The sequence below is a fragment of the Stegostoma tigrinum genome, chromosome 5 (genome assembly GCF_030684315.1).
Source record: "Stegostoma tigrinum isolate sSteTig4 chromosome 5, sSteTig4.hap1, whole genome shotgun sequence".
NCBI classification, from domain to species: domain Eukaryota; kingdom Metazoa; phylum Chordata; class Chondrichthyes; order Orectolobiformes; family Stegostomatidae; genus Stegostoma; species Stegostoma tigrinum.
The window spans coordinates 39,663,498-39,685,857 of NC_081358.1; the positions used below are offsets into that span (position 1 = coordinate 39,663,498).

Here is a 22,360-nt window from a genome sequence, read left to right on the forward strand (position 1 = left end):
TCATGGCATTTTCTATCCTGTAGTAAGGACACAGATTTAAGATAATTAGCAAGGGAGGCAATATTATTAACGTGTGGTGCGTGCTGCTTCGAAGGTGGAAGCAATTTGTATATCAACCGTTTTATTGTCTTAATTGTTGTAGGGATTTACTAGTTGAGACCCCTATAAATAAACATAAATTGAAACTGAGACTTTCACAGTAAGGAGGTGTATTCTTGCTGTTTGTATTCCTTTTAAATACAAAGTAAAGATTGCCTCAAGTTGTATCCTTTGATTCATTTCCCATTTTGAAAGAACTTTGGAGAGGAAATCAAATAAATACTTGGAAAGGAAATAGTATGTGGCTCCAGGGAAACAAGGGGGAGTGAAACTGGTAGGTTAGCTCTTTGAAAGAGCAGGTATAGACAAAGCTGCTTGAAAAGTCTTTTTGTGTGATGCTATGATGTGTTGCAAATGTACATGAAGATGTTTTAATACAATTAATCTTAGAACGTGTCAGAAAGTTTTCCTTTTAAAAAAAACACTATTGCATGTTTGATTCAGGAGGGAAGAAAGAGTCTGGATTTTGAGTTCAGTAAGATTTAAGGTTTCTGTATCTGTGGTACGTTAATAAAGGTGTGTAAACATACAGGAAAATTACCAATTTGATCATGGGCAGTATAGCTTTGGTTTTCTAGCTGGCATAGAAAAGAAGAAACTTGATATTAAACAACAAATGACTTTAGTTAGTTAACTGTTATTTGTGGTTTTACAAATTACTATTATAATGTAAGTTGTTTTCTAATAAGAAATTTTTAGAATGTTGCCTCTCATTGCAGAGTTGTTATCAGCTGTGTAATACACTATACAACTCACATTCCACAATAGTTTCTGCTTTTTAGAGTTTGCTTTGTTCTCAGTGCAATTTTTGAATACTGTATAATGTGGTCAAACTGAGCTGCTGAATAAGGACTGTTAATCTTGCCATGGTGCTCAGCCCAAATATGCACCGTGATGAATTTTGCCAGCCCACCTATTTACATAGGAGTGAACAACAGCAACTTATATAAAACATTTGAAAATGCTCACTCACCCAAAAGTCTTGGAGATGATTTAGTAATGTATAAAAATCTTAGATGTGCAAAACTTCCAATCCCTGTTAACCATTATATATTCCTGAACCCACATTTGTGCTAGAAACGTAGCCCCTTCAACATTGCAAAGTGTCCCATAGTGCCTCACAGGAGCATTATCAAATATAACTTTGTTACTGAACAACCTTGAGGAGAAGGATGGGGGGAGATGTTTGAAGCGGTTTTACAAGGGAACTCCAGAGCTGAGAAGCTGAAGGTGCACCAGCTATTGGTGGAGTGAAGTGGGTGTACTAAGTTGCCAAGTTTGAGGAATGCAAAGCCATGGAGGGTCATTGGTGTTCTATTAAGAAGAGAAAAGATGAGGGGGAAAAATAGGCCTAAGATGAGTAAATGAATATGATTACAACACTTTGCCACCATATTCCCCTCATCCTATTTTGAGATAGTGACAATCTGATTGTGCTGCATTACTGTGTCACTGTACTCTTGTATACTGGGTTAGCAGTAGTAGAAACTGAAAGTCATTTAAGAATCATTTTCCATTGACTGGAATCAATGGGATTTTAACTCCTGTCAGTGGAGAGGATGAAGTAATTCAGCTAGCTGTCATTTTTGGAGGTATGATAACTTATTGAATTGGCTACAAGCTGGGAAGTTTAATGTGTTGTAAATAAAACTTTGCCGAAGCCATCTCTAAGGGTATCAAACACTTGCCTACCACTGACGGGCAGAATAAGTAACAGCACCTGTACTTGAGATTCCATAATGTCTTTACATTCATCTAAATACTGTTTTCCAGCTTTCAAAAAGTGGAAGGACTGATTACTGATTTGCAACCTGTAACAGATCAGTTTTCCTTTAAACCTGCAAGTTCCTGTAATAAAATTTGAACTTGATTTTATTGAATTCTGAGGTGGCTTGACAGATGCTGAAAGGATGTTTTCCTTTGTGATGACTCCAGAATTCAGTTTGAAAATAAGGGGTCATCCATTTCAATCGATTTCTTCTCTGATCATTGTTACTTCTTGGAATTTCCTTTTTCAGTGAACAGCGGTGGCTGGGTCCTAATTCCAATGTTGAGATCAGCAGATTTTTTTTATTGACAAGGGAGTCAAGGATTATAGGTGCGGTTTTGAGCAGGAAGTTGGAATTACAACCACCATCAAATCACCCATGATATTATTGAATGTTGGAGCAGGCTGTAGGGGCCAAATGGCCTACTGCGAGTATTTCTTTTCTTCCTATTCCACTGCTTGTAACTAGAGGTTTCTGATAGTTACCATATTTTTTACTATTTAATTTTTAAGGCTTTGTTGAAATATAGTTTAGAGGCACAAAGTAATCAGTGTATTTGATATTATAGGTTCAAAACACTGGTGAGGGGGAAGCCCAGAGATATTTTGATCATGCACTAACTTTGAGAAACACTATACTCTTCCTGCGTCATAATAAGGAGCTGATTACAGATGAAGAACAACCAAACAATGGTAGGAATTGGCTACAATTTCTGTTGAAAGTGTGATCACTCCTTCGTATGTGTAAGGATTCTCTTTCTGACAGTGTCCGCAAATGATGAAATTCATGTGTTTGGAGCCCTTTAAAAATAGAGATTAAAAATAGCTTAAAAATCATGGATACACAAGCTTGTCGTCGATGTTGAATTTTGTTGCTATTTATCTTTTGGCATGGATAAGTGAATTCGTGAGTTTATGACTCTCGGACCCAGGGGATTTATTGTAATTATTCAAAGCCTAAATTTTTAAAAATTATGCCTTCACCGTGGATGTAGGGGAGGTGCTGCAATAATGATTATTAATCCAGAGATCCAGGTTAATGCTGTGCAGAAAAAGGTTCAGATTCCACAATGGCAGATTGTGAAATTTGAATCAATGAAAATCTGGACTAAAAGGCCAGCCTAATTGGAACCATGTAATTCTTGGTAAAAACCTATCTGGTTCACTACTGTCTCTTTTTAGGGAAAGAAGTCTGTCATTCTTGTCTGGTCTAGCCTACATGTGACTTCAGATCCACAGCAAAGCAGTTGACTCTTAACTGCCCTCTGACCTGGCCCTAGCAAGTCATTCGGCAATTAGGGATGGGCAACAAATGCTCAGCCAGCAACACCATACCCCGTGAACAAATTTTTAAAAATTATAATACCTTTTTCATAAGTTCACTTCCCATGATTGTTATTTCTATCATTTCTGGAGGGATATGGTTGAAAACTAGATGGAATGCTATATAAAAGTAATCATTAAAAGTTCAAATCCATTGTGGCATGCTTTTAAAATTGAGATTGACATGACTTATTGGAGGGAAGTGTTATTAATCGCTGAGGAAGGGTCACCAGACCCGAGACATTAACTCTGATTTTTTTCTTCACAGATGCTGCTGAGCTTTACCAGCAACTTTTGTTTTTGTTCCTCATTTGTAGCATCCTTAGTTTCGTCAGTTTTTAATGTAGTATTATTAGTTGTTAGGTGACACCTGGCCTGAATATCACTGTTTCGGTTGGCGAGATGTTTTTGTGGGGGGAAGAATGTGTGGATGTTGAGTTCAAGAGAAAGGATGGGGTTGTGTAGGGTTTAGATTGAAGCTTTTGAAATCTGGGTGGTTTGCCTGGGGAGGTTCCGAAGTAGGGGTTTGACAGCAGGTGGCTTAAAAAGATGGTACCTGATTAATGGAACAAAGAAAATGAGGAAATTGGATCACTACTTGATGAGCGAAGGGTTCAAGTTGGGGAGAATAGTTGAAGGAGGTCATGTGATTGTGCATGCATGGGTGGTGCAGACAGGAACATATTAAAGGTGCTGAAATTGATCCTGTTTAGGCAAGCTTAACTGTCAAGAGTCTGAGGAAAAGAGGAGCTTTGTGAGCAAGCACGTTGACGGTGGTATTTTGAATCATATGTAATTTAAGGAGAATTAATTGTGACTGAGCATAATTTCCACATTAGTTCTTGGTTTAATAGATTAACAAACGAATTAATGTGATGAAGGTCCAGAAGGAATTAGCTTTGAAACTTAGGGATTTCCACTTTGACTGGCAGAAGCTTAACCAGTTTTATACTGCAAACATACCAACATTTTAATAATGAAGTAATCCTTGATTGAAGGCAGTATTTAAAAGAATTGTTACTTTTTTTTGACTGTCTGTTGACAGTTTAATTCACCCAAGTCAACTTTGGGAAAGTTAAGCACTATTGTTTTGTATTGTTTCCTATTGTTTAAACTTGTCTGGAAGTGTAACCAGTCATATGAAGAAAAGGTTGTATGCTGGAAGTATGTATTAAAATGGCAGCAATTAATTTTAAATGCTTTGGAACTGATCTTTTCTGGAACCAGTGGAGAATATCCAGATTCTTGTTTGGTAAGGGAATCAAAGGTTAGTGGGATAGATGAGAATTTGGTCTTCAAAACAAGCATTCAGTCATCAACTTAGTGAATGGCAGGGCAAGCTCAAGGGGTGAATAGTTGACTACTTCTATTGCAATGCTCTTGTGTCCAAAGAGTGGTTCTATGTATGAGATTTTACTTCCTCCTGTTCTGTTTCAGGCTTTCCGTTAGATCTGTTGCGTTGCGAGAGCTTGTTGGGATTGGATCCTGCAACCTGCAGCAGAGTACTGAACAAAAATTATTCACTGTTGGTCTCGATGGCACCGCTCAGCAATGAAATCAGGCCAGTAAGCAGCTGTACACCGCAGGTAAGCAGAGGAGTTGCAGAATGATCATCCAGTACAGCTCTTCTTTTTAAATGTTCTAGATCATCTCAGGCAGGCTGAAAATTAGATTGCTCTTTCAAAAGAGCCAGCACAGATATTGTGGGTTGAACAACCTCCTCCTGTGCTACATAAGTCCACAACAGCTGTAAAAGTAGAAGAAACAGATTGGAGAGTAGCGTTCAAAAACTTTAGAAGTAATAACAGCAATGGAACTAATTTGTGATAGTGGGAACTGTAGATGCTGGACGAAGGGTCTAGGCCTGAAATGTCAGCTTTTGTGTTCCTGAGATGCTGCTTGGCCTGCTTTGTTCATCCAGCTCCACACTTTGTTATAATGGAACTAATTTGACAGCTCTTTCAAAGAGCTGACACTGGCATGGTGAGCTGAATGGCTGCTTCCTCTCTGGTTCGTGTGTGTGTGTGTAGTTTTTAAAACAAAAAGCTGTTTTTGTGATTAACCAAAAGTTCAATGACTTCATAATTTGTGAAACTCTGTTACTGGGTGTTCCTATGAAGAAATTGAAAAAACCTTAAGGTCAGAGAATTAAAGGATTTGGGCAAACAAAAGAAACACCCTGTCAAATCCTGACGGCTGTTAGTGAAATAACTCCACAGAGGCCGGTATCTTGGCATCAAGTCACTCTTTCTTTACACGTGTAAAGTCCTTGACTGTGACAGCTCCTCATCAGAGTTAACTCCAAGAGTATTAGGATATCTGACACTCTCATTTTTAATCTGTTAGTCAGGGCTTTCTGGCAGATTAGCAGCCCCAGTCAGAGAACTTGTACTGTATAAGGTGCACTTGGCTGACCTCACCATATTCACTATAGGTGACATTGAACTGTTTCTCTAGTACTTGTCTCCCCTCCGTCCATGATGCCAATTTGTTTTTGTGTGTAATGTGGTTGAGGGGGAGAGGTAGAGAAGCGGGTTAGAGTTTCACCTAGTAGGGTTATATACAGTTAGAATATATTTATTTGTAATAAGTAATAGTTCCTGTTAAGTACAGAAATCTCATCCACGTTTTCTGTTAACCCTGGTCTATGTGTTCTTTGATAAAATATTTAACCTCAGTGACAACTCTGCAAATAGTAGGGCTTGATTTCCAGCATATTATCTGGTGAGGTGTAGCAGAGTTCGTCTTAATATTTTGTATTTATAAATACCTTTTATTTACTAAGAATTATGAATTAGTTAGGTTAACTTGTGTTAGGCTTTATTCAGCTGTGTATTAATAGACTTATCTGATTAATCACAGCTTGCTGCAGTTGAAATGAATGCTATGTGATGATTAAAAATAAAAACTATACGTGAGGTTTTGCTGGAAAGACACTTACAGTGCATCTGATTGGAAAAGACATATTAATAATTCACATTTGACTTTATATTTTCTATAATATGTCTAACTAATTTAGTATACATCATTCTTGCATTAAATAAATAGCTTTTTTTTCAAACAATTAGCACATAGGACCAGCCATCCCAGAGGTTAGTTCAATCTGGTTTAAACTTTACGTCTATCATATTACTGGACAAGGGCCCCCATCGTTGCTGCTTTCAAAAGGATCGAGGCTCAGAAAACTTCCAGATATTTTTCAGGTATTTGGAGAAAGCAATCATTCATAATTTTCCTGTTTAAATCAACTAAGTTTGTTCATTCCTATATTGCATCAGAATCATTGATTAAAAATACATTGTTGTTTCCCTTTTTTTTTATTTTCTAGGGCTATGACCGGCTGCTTATAACCTCTTGGGGACATGATCCTGGGGTTGTTCCCACTTCAAACGTGCTCAGCATGTTGAATGATGCACTGACCCATTCTGCTGTATTAATACAGGTGAAAGTCTTTGACTCTAACTGAGAAATCTTCTATTAATTGAGCACCTTGCCTGCTGATGGACCGTCTAGAAAACTAGTAATCTGACCCAGGGAGCGATGCGAGTTTTATTTTTATATTATCAGTTCAAGAAAGTAATTAACAATTACAGTAACAAAAGCAACATATCCTGATGTGTACTTGTAGTAGATAAGACTTTACAGAGTTTTTCAAGGGTTTCCGTCATTCTTAAGAATAGATTTGTGTGGATGTTAAAAATGCTTGAGATTACTGCACCCAGTTAGAGCAAAATTTGATGTGTTAAAACAAAAAAATCTGTGATAACTTGCTGGTAATCTGGTAATGCACTTTTAACTTCTGGTCTTTCCAATAAAAAGATGTTTTAGATCATACAGTAAGTTTTCTTTAATACAAGCATCTGAAGACCTTGGATTAGCTTTAAAGTCACAGGACAAGTGATTTAAAGGCCAACGCTAACCTCAGAGGTTCAAATCCTAGTACAATATTGGTGGAATTTAATTTCATTTAGTAATTCATGAATTGAAAACTAGTCTTTGGAGTAATGGCCATAGAACTATTACCTATAGTCGTAAAATTCCCGAGGAAGTCTGTCATCCTTACCTGATCTGGTTGACCATGTGACTCCACATCCACAGTAATGTGGTTGACTTGTATTTGTTCCATGAAATGCTCTAGCAATTCACTCATTTACAGAGAAATTAGAGTTGGGCATGAAATATGACCTCTCTATCCCATAAAAGTAAATAAAATTTGATATCTGACACGTGATTCATTTTAAGCCACTTGAGGTTGGATTGCGCTGCTGCCACTACTGTACAATTTTAACAAAATAAATGAATACATTGTCATTTTATAGGGTTATGGTATCCATGGTGATGGAGAAACCGCTTATGTTCCATTCCCTTTTGAAGAAGCAGAAATGAAAGAAGGTGAACATTTCTAATTACCTACCATTTCAACTCTGAGTGGCATTGCTGGAAAACGTTTGCATTGTCTGATCAACTTTTTTTCAGATCCAGTTGTGTGCATGAGAATTTTTTAAGATAGAACATAGCTGAATAATGCTTTGTTTTGGATCTGCTGCAGAATTCTCCCGGAAAAACATGTGCGCTCATCGAGCTTTGAAAGTGTTGAGGGCGAAAATGGATCTGGACCACTTTTGTGGTTTTGTGAATTTGTTGAACCCTCATGTGCAGCGTATCAATGGCAGACATCCCAGTGAAGAACTGGAGGAGAAAGGTACAGAAAGACCAGCTTAGCTCAATTAAAACTACATTGGGAAATAAACCTGTACACCAACTTGTTCTAAGTCAGAATGCACTAAGATATATTTCATAAATTTAAAAGGTAGCACATTAATAAAAAGCAAAGTGGTTAAAGTGCAGAAATTGCTATTGCATCGCATTGAATTCACATCACCTAAGTGGACAATTCAGACCATAAATTGGCCAGCTGGCAAATACTTAAACTCCACATGAGCCATTTCCCTCCCTTCTTTCTCTTATTGCTGCTTATTTATCTTTTCTTCTTGCAATGTTCTACTTGGCTACCTTCCCCTTAAGGAAAGACTCCCACTGGTAAAGAGTCCTTCATGAACCAGGATGTTACACAGATTTCTATTTTTGCTGAAGTGCTTGTAACCAATTTGTGCACTGTAAACTCTCAGTCAGTTCATCTACTTTTACATGCCAGTTGAGAAATAAATGTTGGCCCGAACATGGAATAGTTTGTTATTTGAACAGTGCCGTGTTAATTTTTAAGTCCACATGACAGGGGCATTGGTTTAATGTCTCCTCCAAGAAACAGCACCTCTGATCTTACAGCACTCCTTCAGTATTGCACTGGGAGTATCTGTGCATATTTTTGCATTAAAGTCTGTGGAGTGAGACTTGAACATACAGCACTCTGACTGAAAGGGGCTATTGTGCATTCTTGAATGTATCGGAACTCTTCATTTCAACCACTCCTATGCAGCAGCAAATTCCAGATGTTTACCATTGTCTTGGTAGAGTGTGAAGTGGTTAAGGTGAAAAGTGGGGATACATTTGAGAGGAAGCTAGTCAAGTACATAAGAAAGAAATTTTGAAGGGTGTGTTGAAGGGATTAGATGGACACAGATTTGTGTGGAGCCTAATCTCTCGTGACAAATTTAGTCCAACTGGGCTGACTATGCTGTAATTCTGTGTGGGATTATTTAGACCGTTAAAATATAGGGGCAGAATTAGCCCAGTCAGCCCATTGTGTCTGTTCTGCCAGTCGATCATGGCTGGTATGTTTTTCAACCCCATCCTCTTGCCTTCTTCCTGTAATTCTTGATCCCCTTGCAATCAAATGTATAACATTGCTGTTCATAATTTGTACTCCTTTACGTCAGGGAGACAAAATGCAGACTGGGTACACTTTTTTTATGTCCTATCCACAAAAATGACCCCAAGTTTCCAGTTGCCTGTCACTTAAACGCACAACTATGTTCCCTGGTCTTGGGCCTGCTGCGAGGCTTATTGCAAGGTGGAAGAACAGCATTATATTTGCTGCTTGGGCACCCTGCAGCCTTCAGCTCTCAATATTGAGTTCAGGAATTTTTAGAACCTGAATATCACCTATGTCCTTTACCCACCCCCAAACCCCAGGCCCTGTCTTTGCAAGGGCTGTTTTCAGTGCAGCCAACCCATTTTTCATCTAAAGTTTCAAAATCTCCCCTTCCCCTACTGCATCCCTAAACCAGCCCAGTTCGTCCCCTCCCCCCACTGCACCACACAACCAGTCCAACCTGTCTCTGCCCCCCTAACCGGTTCTTCCTCTCACCCATCCCTTCCTCCCACCCCAAGCCGCACCCCCAGCTACCTACTAACCCCATCCCACCTCCTTGACCTGTCCGTCTTCCCTGGACTGACCTATCCCCTCCCTACCTCCCCACCTACACTCTCTCCACCTATCTTCTTGACTCTCCATCTTCGGTCCGCCTCCCCCTCTCTCCCTATTTATTCCAGTTCCCTCTCCCCATCCCCCTCTCTCCCTATTTATTCCAGTTCCCTCTCCCCATCCCCCTCTCTGATGAAGGGTCTAGGCCCGAAACGTCAGCTTTTGTGCTCCTGAGATGCTGCTTGGCCTGCTGTGTTCATCCAGCCTCACATTTTATTATCTTAGGATGATATTGTTGAGTAAAGGGTTATAAGCAGCCATGTGGACTTGACATGGTAAAGGTGCTGAAGAGCAACATTTCCCTGCATTCTAGAACATAGAAAAGTACAGCACAGTACAGGCCCTTCGGCCCACGATGTTGTGCCGTGGAATATTCCTAATCCAAAAATAAAATAACCTAACCTACACTCCACTCCCCTCAATTCACTGCTGTCCATGTGCACGTCCAGCAGTCGCTTAAATGTCACTAATGACTCTGCTTCCATGACTTCCACTGACAGAGTATTCCATGCGCTCACAACTCTCTGGGTGAAGAACCTCCCTCTGACATCTCTATACCTTCCTCCTAACACCTTAAAACTATGACCTCTCGTGGCAGTCAATCCTGCCCTCGGGAAAAGTCTCTGGCTATCGATTCGATCCATGCCTCTCATTACCTTGTACACCTTGATCAGGTCACCTCTCTTCCTCCTTCTCTCCAGAGAGAAAAGTCCGAGCTCAGTCAAGCCCTCCAGTCTAGGCAGCATCCTGGTAAACCTCCTCTGCACCCTCTCCAAAGCCTCCACATCTTTCCTATAATAGGGCGACCAGAACTGGACACAATATTCCAAGATAACAAAGTGTGGATCTGGATGAACACAGCAGGCCAAGCAGCATCTTGCTCGTGAGATGCTGCTTGACTTGCTGTGTTCATCCAGCTCCACACTTTGTTATCTTGGATTCTCCAGCATCTGCAGTTCCCATTATCACTGATACAATATTCCAAGTGCGGTCTCACCAGGGTTTTGTAGAGCTGCAGCATAACCTTGCGGCTCTTAAACTCGATCCCCCTGTTAATGAAAGCCAAAACACCATATGCTTTCTTAACAACCTTATTCACTTGGGTGGCAACTTTGAGGGAGCTATGCACTTGAACACCAAGATCCCGCTGTTCCTCCACACTGCCGAGAATCCTGCCTTTAATCCTATATTCAGCATTTAAGTTCGACCTTCCAAAATGCATCACTTTGCATTTACTAATCTGGTTTCGATTGTGTTATATGCGACTTGTCGTAATAATATTACCTGTAGCATTGTGGGTAGCGCTCTTGCCTCTGAGTCAGGAAGTTTTAGAATCAAGTTCTGCCTCGGGGATCTGAGTGTAACATGGTGGACGCTCCCAGTGAGGTGCCCATTGTGTGCTACAATGTCAGTGGTGCTGTGGTTTGTAATGAGACTTTGAATCATCTGGCCTCTTGGTTGGATGTAAAAGGTCCTTGGCTATTTCTTCAAAGAAGAGGGAGTTCTACTCATTCTGGCCAATACCTAACCCTCAATCAGTACACCAGAAACAGATTAGTCATTATCATTTGCCATTTGTGGGAACTTGCATTGTTTGGCTGCTTTGGGATGTACAGGAAGCTGTCTCTAAATAAGATTTTTGTTTAAATCTTAAAAAGAATTGATTAGCTCTGACTCAAATGTACTTTGGAACCTTAAAACTCTCCCACCTGCAAACTGTTTGCATCACCTGAAAATACAGTTTGCTTCACGCTGGTGTTCTGCAGATTCTTAATGAACTAGAAATTATCTTAAATAATGTTTCTGTCAAATATAAGTATGAATTTAAATGTTTTGCAGAAGAATTTGAATCTCCACCTGGATCTGATGCTCAAGGCAGCACAGAATCATTTGAGTTGGTAACTGATGAGCCCGTGGCCGATGCTGTGCCGAAAAGAATTGCTGAAGGTAAACTCAATAATTGTAATCTTAGTTCTGTGCAGTTTAAATAAAATACTGCACTTCCCAAGCCTGTGATTTCTCACCTGGAATTACAAGGCAGCCAATACGTGGGAACATTACCACTTCCAGGCTTTCATCTGATGTATCACCAGATTCCAATCTGGACGTATTGGAACATAGAAATTGGGAGTAGAAGTATGCCATTCAGCTCCTCAAGCCTGTCCAGCCATTCGGTAAGATTGTGGCTGATCAGTGTGTGTTTGTGTTTTGATTCAGCATTCCCATCCACCCCTGATAACCTTAGCTTCCCATTCTGTATTATATCTGTTTTCCATTCTTGCTGGATCAAAATCCTGGAGCTTCCCTACTTTTTATACTGTGGGGAATGTTGCCACCCATGGATAAAGTTCAAGGACCAGCCTTAACATTGGTTTGTCATGGGTCACTAAATGTGGGCAATAAATGAGTCTTTCCCGCAACATGCAGATTGCAAGGTTTTGTTTTGAAAAGAGCTTCCTGATGCTTGGTGGATGTATGCATCCTGTGATCATCGTGAGACATTTCAAAACATCGTTCATTTGATTAAAAGAATGGGGCTGGATGAACACAGCAGGCCAAGCAGCATCTTAGGAGTACAAAAGCTGACGTTTTGGGCCTACTGAAATGTCAGCTATTGTACTCCTAAGATGCTGCTTGGCCTGCTGTGTTCATCTAGCCCCACGCTTTGTTATCTTGGATTCTCCAGCGTCTGCAGTTCCCATTATCTCTGATCCTTCCTTTGATGCCTGGTTTTCTAATTATTATCCAGTGGCTAATGTTTGTCTCCCTTTCTCTGCCATCCTCCAGTTCAGGTTTCTTATACCACTGTCTATTTTAATTGCTCCAGCATTGACAAAACATGTCCCTGGCTGTCTAGAACCCAAGGGCTACAATTTCTCTTCTTAAATCTCTCCAGCTGTCTACCTCTTCTGGTTTGAAGGCACCCCACAGAAACCTATATTTTTGACTTCTTTTTTTTTAATCTGGCGATGCCAAAAGCAGTTGAGGTTTATCTGATAATCACTCCTATGAATCTCTTTAGGACATTTTGAGACATCAAAGGTCGTACATAAATGCAAACTGTTGTTTGAATTGTTGCAATGCCCCAAAAGTAAACTTATCCTTACTGCTTTATAGTCAAGACTTTGTGTGACAAATAAGAGCAAACGGGAGTATTTTACTGTGCTGACTTGTACAATGTTTCGATTTTTCAGCCTCACCAACAGAGCAGGACTGGATTCCTTTGGAGCTGTGCTTTGGGATCCCACTCTTTGTCTCAGAACTAAATAGGAGTGTCTGTCAGAAAATTGCCACACATCAATTATGTGGGAAGGAAAGGTAGATTTTGTCTTGAGCTTTGCATTTAATGGTTATTATTTCCTTTGCAAGTACAAGACTTCAGTTGCTTTTTCATACGGCACAGGTGATGGCCATTCAGCTCATCGTGTGTGTGTGCCAATTTTCTTAAAAAAGACCTACGGATTAGTTCCACTCCCTTGATGCTACCCTGTAACCCTGCAAATGTTTTGCTTCTGATAAGAGATCCAGTTACCCTTTTGAAAGTTTATGATTCTGACTGCTACCACCATTTTTTTAAAAAAAAACAATCACATTCCAAATTATTTATTGTGCATTTAGTAGCACTGTGCATCAGAGTTGGAAGGTTGTGGTTTTAAGTCCTGTTTTTAGATTTGAGCATAAAAATCAAAGTTGATACTGCAGTGCAATAATGGAGTGCTGAACTGTCTTTGGATGTAATGTTAAACGGACTGTCCTGAAGTGTCTGTCCTGAAGAAGAATATAAAATATTTTGTCCTGATCAATATTTATCCTCAGTTGACATCATAGAAGCCTGGACAATATCTCGGACTGAGGAAGCTTACTGTGTGCAAATTGTTTGCCATATTTTCTACACCATAACAAGTGACTACGCTTCAAAGTATTTCACTTTGCTTCACAAAGTACTTTGGGATATTTATTGGTCCTATATTTATGAAAAATTAAAATCTATTTTTGTTTTAACTCTTGGGGAAAGAATGTTCTTCATTTATCTCCCTTGGCTGTTTCTTCTCCAAGTGTTTTATATCCTCTTATTATTGATCTTCCTCCTAATGGAAACAGTGCCACCTCCTTTACTGTAGTAAAATGTTATAATTTTGAACACCTCAATTATTTTTTTAACCTTCCCTCTTCTAAGGTGAACAATCCCAGTTTTTGTAGTCGGTTACTGAAGTCCTGAATGCCAGAACCAATTGTTAAATATGCATTATGGATTTTTTTTTTTGTCAAACATGTATGTACTTGAACTGATGATTTACAGATGTAGCATCCATAAGTTCTCTTGATTACCTCTTGCAGTAAAGTATTATTGCCTAATTAAATCATTTTATGTGTTCTTGAAGAAAAAAAGCTCCCACAGTTGTGAACAGGGATTCAACTGAATGCATGTCGTGCTACCTTTGGTAGACCCTTGCACCTATTATGACTAAAAGATAAAGTCAATGCATTGCTTACCCTTTTTCTCAACCTTGTATGACCAGACACAAATTCAGTCCTTCTGTGTCAGAACGATACACAGATTGTAGAGCTGGAATCCTGCAGGCTGACTTTTCAATTGTGTATTGCCTTGACTATAGCTGAGTCACGAGTCACTGCATTTAATCTAAGGTTAAATGCAAATTGTCATTGAAAGGCCTTATTTCATTCTTTTCATACAATAGTGTGTAAGCAGAGGATGTAGATGATACAGAAGAAGGAAACTTACATGATTAGTGTTTTCAGGAATGAAATCCACTTCCACTTCCAAGTGAGAGCAGCAAAAAGTGTTGAAAAGGAATAGTGTTTACATGCTACATTTTGTCATTATAAACAGCATTTTGTTTAATTTCCTTTCATGTTTATCTGGCTTTCCAATGTAAATAAATTGTTGTATACATTTGCATATCGTTAATTGACTCTGTATTGTTCTCCTTTTATAGCCTTCAGAAACTTTTGCATTCCAGTAGGAAATTGTCTCTGCAAGTCCTCAACTTTGTACAGTCATTCCAGGTATAAACAATGTAAAATATCAATGTTGTTCTGATGAAGTTGATTGTTTTTAAAAGTGATTGTGATTGAAATATGATGAACACAGATGAGACAGTGAATGAAACATTACCCCGTCAGATTTAAATTTGGGATGAAAATCTACCTTGCTGTCTTCAACAATCTTAATTCACTTGAGTTTGTCGGTCAAAATTCAGCTTATAACATCAATAATTGGTACTAAATAAGTAGTAATTTGTATCAAGGTAGTAATAATTGGGAATTAAACAGGTCATATCCTCGATTAGCTGTGGAAATAGTGCAGGATGTTCGATCTAAGGTACAGTACAGAGAGCTTTATTCTGCTTCAAATTGTTGGTGTACTGGTCTGGGGATGTGACATTGAGTCCCTGAAATTAAATGGAGTTCCATCTTCCATCCTGAATATTGTTCTTCAAATAACAAAGTCAATCATACAAGGTAGCACAAGTCAGACAAAATATTACAAGCAGAGAAACAGGCCATTTAGTCCAATTGGCTCATGCCAGTTTTTGTTCCACATGAGTGTCCTCCGTCACCTCTTCATGTATCTCCATCAACATATCCTTTTGTTCCTTTTTCCTTTCTACTTGTCCAGCTTCCCCGTAAACACAGCAATGTTATTTGCCTCAACCATTTCCTGAGATATTGAGTTCTTCCCTGAGTCAAGCTGTTTCTTCTGAATTCTTCAAACTTGTCATTTTGACCACCACTATGTCTATTCTTCTTCATAATTGTAAAGATCTCTGTCAGGTTCTTCTTCATCTTTTTCTGGAGAAAATAATTTGTGTTATATAATAGACTTTGTATAACAAGCTGAAAACTCCCTGGCTGCCATGACTGTGTAGTCACCTAGGCAAACTGCACACTCTTCTCTCCCTGAACAACTGTGCTCAGTCAATCTGTGGTCTTTTCCTCTTCAAGCTCCTGATTGGTTTTAAAGTTCTTTTAAGGATGACAATCTTATTAATTCATCTTGGTTCGTCACATTTCTTTGTAAAAGATTGCTGGTCTTTTCTGCTATTACTCTTCAATGTTTATAGGAAGTCAGCAACGTTAGATGATATTTAGTCCCTCAAACCTGTTCGGCCATTCAGTGAGATTTTCTTTGTTTCTTCACAATGCTCCTGTGAAACACCTGGAACCATTTCATTACTTTTAAGATGTTACATAAGTGAATTGTTGAAAGTGTGTTTGTGTTGCCAGTCACACAATGCAATAAATGTCAGCAATAATTCGGCAGAAGCCAACCACTTGAAATAAGTATGAATAATAAAAAAAAATCAGATAAGGAAATATCAAGTATAATCAATATACATCTGGAAATTTGCTCTTTCATAACTGATGTTTTTATTCTGTGATTGTGTTCAGGAAACTGGTGACTCCGATAGTAGTATTACCTCTTTATTTACTGGATCATCATCCATTGATGTTGGAGTTCCACTTCCAGCTAAGAATCTGGTCTTCAAAGATGGTGTTTTATCTGAGTGGGTTGGAAAGTCTCCATCATCTCTACATATTGCTAGATTGCACAAGGACCAAACTATTTGAACTTCATTTTGTTCTTATAATACTGCTCATCACAAGCACGACTCAGAATAGCATATCTGATTATTTATACTGATCATTTTCCTTTCTCGCTTTTTGCCCTTCTCTCTTTCTTTCTGTCTTTCAGCTTCTTCTGTCTCTTATAACCCTTACCTTTTAGCTTTTCTCTCTCCTCTCCTCTTTTTTGCTTTTCTCTGACACTCGGTTCCTAAAGGACAGCCAAATATAGCACCTTAATAATGTTTAAATTCAAAAAATAGACTTGTGATTTAAATTTTTTGTGAAAACTGCTGAATAAGGTGAACATCTTGGATAACTTTAAATAAACTGGTTGTATGTTTTGGCTTGTGGAATTTCTTGGTAACTTCCCAATGAAATATGACACTTTTATTTTAAACAAGGTTGACAGAGCCACTCCACCATGTTAAATTGATACTATGAGAAAATGAGCTTTAATATCCATTCTAACCCTGTGTATGGTGGCCATAATCTTGATGTCACTGTTTGTGTCCATTTTCTACTTTGCTTCCTGTCCTAAGGTTTAGTAATCCAGTTACAAATTGGTGAGCAGTTTGTTGGTCGTTATGAGGATCCAGTCCCATTAAGTGGAAGATTTTTAGGTGTTTAAGCTGCTGATGGCCATTTAGGGACAAAAATGTATATTGGCATACCTCAAATTCCAAATTAAAATTAAAAGAAGTCCAATGAACTTTTTTTTTCCCTTTTCTTTAAATTGTGCCTGTCACTGAAGGATTGGTGTTGAAGTGTATTTTGAGCACCAGTTTTGTGTAGATTTTATGTACAAGCACAGTTTGAGAAAAAAGTTGTCATGGTACTGAATATCAGTATGTTATTGCGTTCACTGATGTATTATATGCTGAAATATGTATTATCTATCACGCGCAGGCATAAAAATCTAGTTCAAGGGTGAAATAGTTTTTTTTTGTTTTTATTCAAGTTTCATTGAAAACAATTAAACTGGCATGAGAATCAATTTACACTGTACCATTAAGCTTTAATTATTGATACATCTGCCATCATCCTGTGACTTCTGAAAGATAACAGACTGTATTTCAGTATCAAGTATGCTTTATATCAATTTAACTGTATTTGTGTCTCTGTAAAACTGGAGATATTGGGAAGAAAGCCTGATTAAGTTAAGTGTACCTTTTTTATGGTAGAAATTCTGTCTAATGCAAGGATCTATTTTTGCATAACAACAGTAAGTAGTTTTTACTATTGATCTGTTCTAACTTTTGGCTTCAATAACAGTTGCAGTGATTATTTTGTACTTGTTTTTTCAGGATTCCACTGCTGAAATTGGTTTGGGGAGGGAGGATGATTCTGAATTTAAGTTTCTGTATTGAGATTTCTTCTTTTTTTAAATTAGGAAACTGTTTGGGGTAGTGAAGTGACCAATAAAGGTTTTCTTGCAACCTATAAAACATGTGCAAACGACAGGTCTTTTTTTTGCTTTTTAAATCCATTGCAAAACTGCTTCTGAATCTGTAATTTGAACTGCTGCTTGAAGTCATTTTCATTTATACAGAAGTATTTAAGGTACTTGATATGTGCAATTGGAAGATTCGTTATCCAAGTGTCCTTGACTCATTCACTCTCTATTGCCCTCATCATCTCAGTTACAATGATCTGTAACCTAGATTGTACATTGCCACGAGGGTACCTTGGTCTGTTTTGGGAGCAGTGATGCTGTACAAATGATACTGAAGGATAGTGAATCAGTTAAGTCACTGTGTAGTCTCTCTACTTGTCTTTTGTAATCCATATACTATTGAAACATCAGAAGTATTCCTTGTCTCATTTTCATTCTGTGGTGCCCTTCGGCCTCAACGTGCAATAGATGTGTGAGTTATTCTCTTTGCAAAAAGGTTTATGAAGTGTAAGATTAATAACCATGATTATATATTAATATAGGCATCAAGTGTATATATTCCCTGATACCTTCAATGGACCATAATGTCAGGCAGTGACCATTTATCTGTATCTTGCACTGCATAGTCCAACTGATTTCCATGTTGATTTACGAAAGAAAAGTTGTTACTTAAGTGAGTGAGATTTGACCTCTTAAAAATTGCATTTTTTGGAATGGTGAGACTGTTGATTCATGTTAAAGGATCTTTGGACATTTGTTATACATATTATCTTGGAAGAATATAGCCAATAAATGTTGACAAGATTTTCATGTTTTTCCATATTTATTTTCATGTCTGATGTGTTATTTGTGGTCCAAAGAACTACACTGCTTTACTGAAGTCTCTTTGTAGATATTACTGCTGTGGCTGGCTTCCTAATTTGAAAGTTTTTTTAGTTTTATTGCCAGCTTCATGGGACTTTCAACTGGCTGTTTTTAATCCATTCATTGATTGCATAGTCCTAAATATTGAACTTTAATAAATCATAATCTTTGCTGATGCACAGAGGGGGTTAGTCATTGGCTCCCCTTCATGTGTTTTGAGTGTTTTTGCAATTTCCATTTTCCGTTCTTTCCTTCAGATTGATGGAAATAATACTGAATGTATTTCCACCAATGTTTTGCCAGGTCATGACTGAAAAGTTAACACATTGGGAAATCCTGCCTCGGGGGAATGCCCCTATCCCATCGACCATGTCACTTTCTATAAAATAGCCTTGTTACTGCAAGGTACAGACTTAGTGCAGTCCAAGTCTTTTGTGACCCTGTCCAGTGAGTTGCCAAGGTTCTCTTTTGATAAAGTCATCTGGAATGAAGAATTTAGGCTGATGCCTGGGGCCAAACTATAGGCCAGTTGGACTGTCCAGCTTGTTCCACCAGTCAATGAAATTATGGTCGACCTGTAATCTAACTTCATGTACAGCCTATCCCTTCTCCTCCTCCCCCCCCCCCCCCCCCAAATATCCCTTTAGGTTAACAAATTTGTCAATCTTGGATTAAAAATGAACAATTTATGTCATGTCAACCACCTTTTACAGAACATTTGGTCTGGTACATTCTGTTTTTAGATGCCCCAAAACAACAGCATTTCTTCTGTCTGCCCTTTAAATGCCAATCTTTTGAAAGGCTGGATTTCCATTGGGTTGCACAGAAGCTTAAAATGATACAGAATCCATTTCACTAGATCTGTACCTATTTAATTTGATGCCATAATTTCTGTTAATCATTTGAAGTGTTTGTATGGCACATATTTAACTGTCATTGTGATGGTCTGAATAAACCTTGTATCCGTAATCATCAGCAACAAAGCACTGGATTATTAAAGATAGTAGGAACCACTGATGCTGGATCATAAGATTTCTGAAGAGGGGTCTAAGCCCGAAATGCCAGCTTTCCTGCTCCTCTGATGCTGCTTGGCCTGCTGTGTTCATCCAGCTCTACACCTTGTTATCACTGGATTATAAAAGATGTTTAAAGTGACAGTGCTTCACAGGAACATTTATTTGCAATTTGCTTGCCACCAACTCAGGCAAGGAATATATTAGGATGGGTGACCAGAAGATTGGTTAGAGACAGAGAGGATTTAATCTATTCCTGACAGCAACAGCAGCGTTAGAGGGGGCACGCCAGAGCCTGGGGATCTATTCAGCCTAAGGTAAGGTTGCTATTGATGCAACAATGAGAACTGGGGAACGTGGGACGCTAAGCCTGGATGGGAGGGAAGTGGTTGTGGAGTGGACTGTTGTATCAAGATGCTGACACTGATCACGCTCATTAGCAATTACGCCCATGCCGACTGCCTTTCAATGGTTTTCTAGCTGTCCCTCTACCTTTTTTAATGTTACCTCTGGACTGCTTGATAGACTCAGACTCATAAAATGGTTCCAGTCCCCAAAAAGGGCCATTGAGCTTGTACGGAGTGCCTGCATGATTAATTTAACTAGTGTCTCTCTCCAGCCTTTTTATGTGTAGTTGTACAACATTTTCCCATTCGGGTGCATGTACAAAATTTTGAAAGCCATAATTGAACTGCTTCTGCCACACACTTGGGTTGTGCATTTCATAGTATCATAGCATTCCAGACCCTCAATTTTCAGGACGTCAGATGTCTACCATTGTAATTACGTTTATGTGTAATTGGATTGTCAAAAACCACAATACAAATACTTGAAATAATGCACATTTTCCAACTAAGGTGTTAAAAGTTTAGGTTGAGGAGTTTGTACTGTGAGTTTGCTTTAGCAAGCTCTCACCATGGGGTCTCTGGAAGAAGGTATCTTACAGGCAGCAAGTGGATTAACTGAGGGGAAACAACAGCTTGAGTGAGTAGCCTGTGGATTGTTGCAAGTTATGTTTGGACTACTTTTGTGGGAACAGTCTCTTCACTTTTATTGTCAGATTGAGTGTTGCACCCCTCCTCATCTATACATGTCAGTTCCCATTCAAAATACACAACAAAATCCATCTGCAATTTGTAAATGTACCCTCCTGTCCCCAATCCAAGGCTTCTCCTTTGTGCCAATGTGCAAAGAAATCCTCTTTCTCTGTGCCACTCGATTAGTTGCCTTTTTGAGTATCTTGGGACTGTAGTGGTTGTATTTTACAACCTGAATTTCAAGATGTACCTACCTTTGCATCCCATCCACTGTAGTAGGGATAATCTCATCCTGCCTTAGATACAGGTAAAGAACACTTGTTGATAGAACAAGTAGGAAGAGACCATGCATTCTTGGACGATGGGGTTAGCAGGGAGACATGTTTTTGTGTATTTTGGGCCTAAGAGTCAATTTACATGAGGTTGCTGACTTGCTTGCCAAGCTGGCTTGTTTTCATTCGGACGTTTCAGCTAGCAGCAAATTGACACGACTAGCTTTACTTTAATATCAGTACACTACGGACAATGAAGGCCATCAGTTTAACTGGGCCAACGTAACGAGAGTAGCCCAAGCCAAGCATGGACACATACGGGAATTCATAGAGGTATCATCCTCAACCCATAATGTAATCAATAAATGTATAGAATTGGACCTGACACAAATCCATACAGAACAAAACCGGAAATTACATCATTCATCATAACGGACTGGACAGTACAAACTCCAAGCGAAGTAGAACAACATTGCTTCATGGTGACAAAACATCTGAATGAAAACAAGCCAGCTCGGCAAACAAGTCAATGACCTCACCCACACCCCGAGCTACAAATCTTTGCCAAAATGTTAAAATGCCTGTTTACGTGTAATGGGCGAAAGTGTTACATTTGGTCTGTAAACTGTTAAGCTTCAGCATCTGCCTGACTTGTTGCGTCATTATTCGTCTTGATAGCGTTCTGTGGCTGCCAGATGCAGGAATTGACATTAACACGTTCCTAGTCTCGATCACATATTAGCACATTGCTGTTTGTTTGAGGCAAAAACAAGTAATTGGCTACTGGCCCTGTGCTTCACCGTGAGCAATTTTAGTAGATAGGGTGACCTCAGCTTCAGACTTAGTAGTCCACAATAAAAATGCATTTCGACACGTCTCTGTTCCTTCCTTCTGTCTGATGCATTATGAACAATGAATGCTCTTACTTTGCCAAATGGAGTCTCCCAAATGTCGGTCAAGGGTATATATTTGAAGCTGATTTGGTCAGTAATTAAAATGCTGTGTAGCCTACACGTCAGAGAGAAGTGGTACGCAGAAGATAGTGTCTTAAAACAAACACTTGGGTTTTTACAATTAGTCATTCAACTTGCATCAATGCATGTTCTTTCCAAATGTCACTGCTAAAATTTGGGACATACAATGAAAATGTTGCTGTATGTGTGCTACAAAATCATAATGTATGTACTTATGATACCAACAAAACAATTGGAAGGTCACCCAGGACATAGAATAACGAATAGAAAACCGATAGGCAATCTTTCCACAAATGAGCACTTTTCAGGAATATTTCAACCCATGAATGCAAGATCAGTGTTGCTTTATGGAGCTAGAATGTCGCAAAACTTAGAAAAGACTGTGAACAACAGATGCATCATAGAGATATTGTACATTAAAAGTAGATGCTAGGTCACGTGCAATTAGGGAAAACAATCACAGATATGGTTTCATAAGGAGGATCTCAAAGTATAGCACAGAATTGGAGAGACTTAGGGAGGGGATTCCGTAGCTTAACATATGGGAAGGTGAAGGCATGCCCACCGATGATATAACAATTAAAAATTAGACATGCTCAAGGGGTCAGAATTAAAGGATTGTAGAGTTCTCAAGGGGTGTC

The 22,360-nt window shown here is 38.9% G+C and overlaps 1 protein-coding gene across 7 annotated transcripts in view; it reads left to right on the forward strand.

Moving 5' to 3' along the window:
* fam91a1 (family with sequence similarity 91 member A1) overlaps positions 1-18,363 on the forward strand; it is a 54,890-nt gene extending 36,527 nt beyond the window's left edge. For 5 of the 7 annotated variants that reach the window (XM_048528943.2, XM_059645953.1, XM_059645955.1 and 2 more), the window contains exons 15-24: positions 2,437-2,560; positions 4,628-4,776; positions 6,259-6,393; positions 6,519-6,632; positions 7,510-7,582; positions 7,740-7,892; positions 11,415-11,522; positions 12,770-12,893; positions 14,534-14,603; positions 15,990-18,363. In XM_048528943.2, coding sequence (XP_048384900.1) covers positions 2,437-2,560; positions 4,628-4,776; positions 6,259-6,393; positions 6,519-6,632; positions 7,510-7,582; positions 7,740-7,892; positions 11,415-11,522; positions 12,770-12,893; positions 14,534-14,603; positions 15,990-16,169 — 1,230 coding nt within the window. In that variant the 3' untranslated portion in view covers positions 16,170-18,363. Of the gene's footprint in view, positions 1-2,436; positions 2,561-4,627; positions 4,777-6,258; positions 6,394-6,518; positions 6,633-7,509; positions 7,583-7,739; positions 7,893-11,414; positions 11,523-12,769; positions 12,894-14,533; positions 14,610-15,989 lie in introns of those variants that run through there. The other 2 variants (XM_059645950.1, XM_059645952.1) reach the window with 2 other exon arrangements.
* Positions 18,364-22,360: the final 3,997 nt, after the last annotated feature.